Here is a 4,760-nt window from a genome sequence, read left to right on the forward strand (position 1 = left end):
TTAGGGAGGGTTGGCCCCGCCTCGCTAAAGATCCGACCCGACCAGCTAAGCTTCTGCCCTGATCCGACCCGTCCCGTTAAGGCTCTTGATGCGGGTCGGGTCAGACCCGCCCCGGATGTGATGGAGCGAGTCAGACTCGACCCGATTAGTTTTTTTTTCTTTAATAAAAGAAATACTATTTTTTTTAAATCTTACAGTATAAAAATAAATGGCATAAAAAATCTGTCCTACTAGACATAAATGAGTTGCCTAAATTTTTTTTATAAATGGTCTTGCATACTAAAATAAAATAAAATTTAATGTACTTCATAGCAAAACATCAATTTTCTCCACTATCTCTCCTAAATATACTTTGTCTTATATATATATATATATTTGGATCGTGTATCACCCTAAATAGTTGTTTAAAAAAAAAATTTATTACAAAAAAAAAATAACAACAATCGGGGCGGGTCGAGATTCGACCCAACCCGCTTATATCCGGATCATAGGTCTCCCTGTCGGGTTGGGGCTCCAACCCACCCCGATACCATATTCTTTTGCCATCCCTTTTTGATTGAAATGTCTTCTTCTTTCCTTTGGTAATAAACACCCAACTACACACATATAGACATTATGTAAGACATATCGATAGAGTTCAATATTTGGTCACCTCAGTACCATGCAAAACACATTGTCACTTCGAGACAAAACTCATCACTCATCTGTTTTTGTATCCCCACAAATATTAACTACTCATGTTTAATATTCATAAATTCTTTTATATGATTTTTCTTATACACCCTCTAGTTACTCTATGCATACCTAATATTAATATAAATTATAACTATATGTGAAAGTTCTAATATTTAATTTAATAATCTTAATATAAAAGAGGCCTACAATTTTCAAAGTGTTATAAAAAGCATCTACTAATTCGAGACATTGATCAATCTCAACTAATGAGGAATCCTCGCTTTTTATCTGAATATCTTACGTACTATATAATAGAGAAAATCTGTTATGAATTAATTGCACCTTAAATTCTGATATTAGTAAGGAAACAATGAATTTGAATTTTAGCATCTTACTATATAAGTACTACACAGAGTAAAAGACAGTATTAATATTATAGGAAACAATTAAGTTTTTTAAAACTATATAATTATGAGAAAGATTGTGTTATAAATTACTTAAAGAATTAGATAAGTAAAATATATATTTGATATCTATTTATATATATAGAATATAAAAATGAATTATTTCAAGACTTTTTATCTGTCATTGATATTAAAATTAGTTTCGGAAATTAACTAAATAGTCATTAATTATAAATATTTTGAGTAAATAAAATAAGATATATCAATTTTTTTTATCCTCCTCTGTTTTATTCGGCCATTTATTTATACTCTTTAGTATCGACATGTATTAAGATTATTAAATTAAAATATTAGAACTTTCAAATATAATATCAAAATTTATATTAATTAGTATTAGGTATACATAATGTAATTAGACGGTGTATTAGAAAATTTAAATAAAAGAATTTAAGAATATTAAACATTATAAGTAGTTAATACTTGTGGGTTTACAAAAACAGATGTCTTGACAATGTGTTTTGCATGGTAATTGTAACCACTACAAGAAAAAATACTTTTAATAAGACCGAAAAAGTATTACTAAATATATACCATAACACTTTTTGATGTGTTAAGAAAAGCGGTATTATAGTAGCAGGTCAGAGCACTTGGCATAACATTTTTCTATAGTTATAGACATGTGTTATGGTATAGCCTATGATAACACTTTTGTTGTGTTACTTTAATAGTTCGATAAATATTTCATTATGCTATTTATAAATAGAATATATAACATTTTTTTGTTCTTATAAAGTAGGGTTACGATATACTTTATAATAACACACTTTCTGCATTATAGAAAATAGTTTGCATAACATAATTGTATGCTTATAAACCAGTGTTATTGTAAAAGATACAATAACACGTTTTTTGTATTATTCTAATATTTGGATAAGCTTGAATTATTATTATATAAACATGTACATTATAATAATTTTTTATTGCTTTAATTCAAACCCGCTTCATTTAATATACTTAAGACACCCTTAACATTGTACAAATATATTTTTGAGTACTAATTATATGGTTTATAACACATATAACCAAATAATTGTGTCAAAATACATTCAAGATATCTTAAAAACAATTCAAAAGTCTTAAGATATTCAACACTGCCTAATTAACATAAACAAAATATTCTCATAATAGTCAACAAAATAGTCTTAAATAGTTGCATATTCAAAAGTAAATGTAAGAATTCATGATCTTCCAAATGTCATCACACCAAAGCTTTTGGACTTGCAGCTTTGAAGAATTGGAGAGTGGCGCCTTTGGCAGGTGATAGCAATGCATCCCCCACCATGCTCGTACTAGCAGGAGAATCATAGTAGGTAGAATCAGTTCCCATAGTTGCAACATCACTTAATATGCTTCTTAGAATATCCAAACTCCAGTCACTCGGTGCTTTTTCAAAATGCGCCAGCAAAAGTCATTTTGTTGTAGTGTTTCTAAAAATAACATCTCTACTTATAAAGCACTTCTTATGCCCTGGATCTATACACCAATATATACCATAAAGATGATAACGTAGATCAGTGACCATCGATAGTGAGAAGCCAATATAGACCTAAAAATAGAAAACAAAACAAAACTTAAAGAAAAACACAAAACAGCCTCCTCCGTCTTCATCTACATATCAGTCTTCCACCACCAAATATTGACGCTGCCCATCATCACTGCGACGTCCTTGTCATTCGACGCCATCCATTGCAGCAAAAGGTCTTAGAATTACTTATACAATTTTCTGAATGTGTAACACTTTCTGTATTATATACCCAAATTAAATCTTGCCTTTTTGTAGATTCATAGCTTGCGAACCAGTGTTTTTCAATATTGATGGTGGAAGACCAATATGCATAAGTTTTATTTTTCATTCTTAAGGTCCATTTTCAGCCATTGAATGTAATTTGATCCAAGAGTCTTAGGATTAAAAGATTAAAAAAGGGAAGCAGCTGTGATATTTATTAATTAATTGTTATTAATTTATGTCTTAATATGAGTCATTCCTTTGGTTTCATCAAAGATCCTAGAAATGATTTAAAAAAGCTGTGCTAAATATTGTGTCTAGGGAACCCATATATCCCTCTATACAATGTGTGTGATCTGTAACTCGCATTAACCACGACATATAAACAAATTGTTAGAATAATCAATGTGTTCACTAAAACGTCATTTAGAGGATCTTTCTTGTCAAAATTTCATATTATTTCACATCTCAATCCTGCTAATAACTTTATTGCCAGATTGATCTTATATATATATATATATATATGTGTTTGGATTTGGAAATTTATTGAGATTGTTTAGTTTTGGAGTTATCGTGCATGCAAATTAATTAGAAAGAGTCTCGTATGCCCAAATTTTAAAAAGTGGGGTGATTTTATTACTCATCATATTAAAACATTATTATTACAAATATCATATAGTAGAAAGATGATAAAAAGCGAAACATTATTACAAACATCTTATAGTAGAAAGATGATAAAAAGCAAAACATTATTGCAAATATCATACAGTCGTACGATGTTAAAAAAAAGAAACACCCACTTTAATATTAATTCTTGTGTAGGGCATCGACAGATTGATGTCATAATTCATCTTGTGGCAAATAATTCAACTGTTTTGTCTTGTAGAGCAAGAGTCCCATGCGGTCTCTCACTTCTGCAACATTGCTCACATCGTATTTCTTGTAGTTTGCGTATTGCAATTGAACTGGACTATTGAACCGTCCATTTTTACTCTGCTGGATTTGTTTGGAAAGATCCTCCCATTTATTCTCATGGCTGATAATATCACCTGCTGGTAAAAATCCGTCGACATAGTCCATTATCGGTTCCGATTGCGGTTCCTGTTCCGGTCTCATTTTTTTCTGAATATATTTGAATCTTGCAGCCTCCGCAACCATTTGTATGACAACTAGAAGACCTTTACGAAGTTCTTTATCATCACCTGTGCCATCAAATTTATTAAACTTATAGAGGCAATTGGATAATGGCTCGAATCCCAACGGGGTTTTTTCTCTGTTTCCTAAGCTGCCATAACTAACTGAGACATTAGCAGCATCAACCCTTTGACGACATTGATCGAAAACGTCGGCTTTGGAATCTGAAGGAAATTCTTCAAAGAAGTAGCAACGCTTTTCTTCAGCATCTACTTGAAAGGCCACCACATACACTACAACAAAAATCAGGTATACCGGCGGCAGAGTCAGTCCGCCGGTAATAATACTATCTTTACCGGCGGAAAACTGAATTCGCCGGTATTAATCATGTTTTTTAATTTTGTTTTTATTTTTAAAATTATTTAATTATTACCGGCGGAAAATCGATTATTACCGGCGGACAATCCGCCGGCAATAATCAAATTTCATTCACGCGGTCAACCTGCCGCCCAATTTAATTTTCGCTTATTACCGGCTGGCGGATTATTGCCGGCGGGCTCCGCCGGTAATAATAATAAAAATATTACCGTTAAATACTATTACCGGCGGAACTATTATTGCCGGCGGACCTCCGCCGGCAATAATATTCTATATATTCTGGCCATCCGTCTCCTTCGGCTCCGTTCGTCCGAGTGCCAAAAAATCTCAGAAATCTCTCAAAAAAACTCTCATTCGCCTCCGTTCGTCCAAGGCAATATCCA

The 4,760-nt window shown here is 32.0% G+C and overlaps 1 protein-coding gene across 1 annotated transcript; it reads right to left on the minus strand.

Moving 5' to 3' along the window:
• Window positions 1-2,337: 2,337 nt before the first annotated feature.
• LOC133815760 (ribosome-inactivating protein gelonin-like) lies at window positions 2,338-4,488 on the minus strand. The gene is made up of 4 exons (XM_062248564.1): window positions 4,462-4,488; window positions 3,778-4,365; window positions 2,631-2,685; window positions 2,338-2,522 (listed from the first exon to the last, which is right to left on the minus strand). The coding sequence occupies exons 1-4, from the start codon at window positions 4,486-4,488 to the stop codon at window positions 2,338-2,340; spliced, it is 855 nt and encodes a 284-aa protein (XP_062104548.1).
• Window positions 4,489-4,760: the final 272 nt, after the last annotated feature.

The sequence above is a fragment of the Humulus lupulus genome, chromosome 2 (genome assembly GCF_963169125.1).
Source record: "Humulus lupulus chromosome 2, drHumLupu1.1, whole genome shotgun sequence".
NCBI classification, from domain to species: Eukaryota; Viridiplantae; Streptophyta; class Magnoliopsida; order Rosales; family Cannabaceae; genus Humulus; species Humulus lupulus.

What these genes read in the sequence shown, in the direction of transcription:
- LOC133815760 (XM_062248564.1), bottom strand. Translation starts at nt 4,488, where the DNA reads ATGAAATTTGATTATTGCCGGCGGATT. An exon ending in ATGTGAGCAATGTTGCAGAA is followed by an intron (nt 2,686 to 3,777) that starts GTGAGAGACCGC and finishes TTCTATTTTTAG; the next exon opens with GTCTATATTGGCTTCTCACT. An exon ending in TCTACGTTATCATCTTTATG is followed by an intron (nt 2,523 to 2,630) that starts GTATATATTGGT and finishes ATTTTGAAAAAG; the next exon opens with CACCGAGTGACTGGAGTTTG.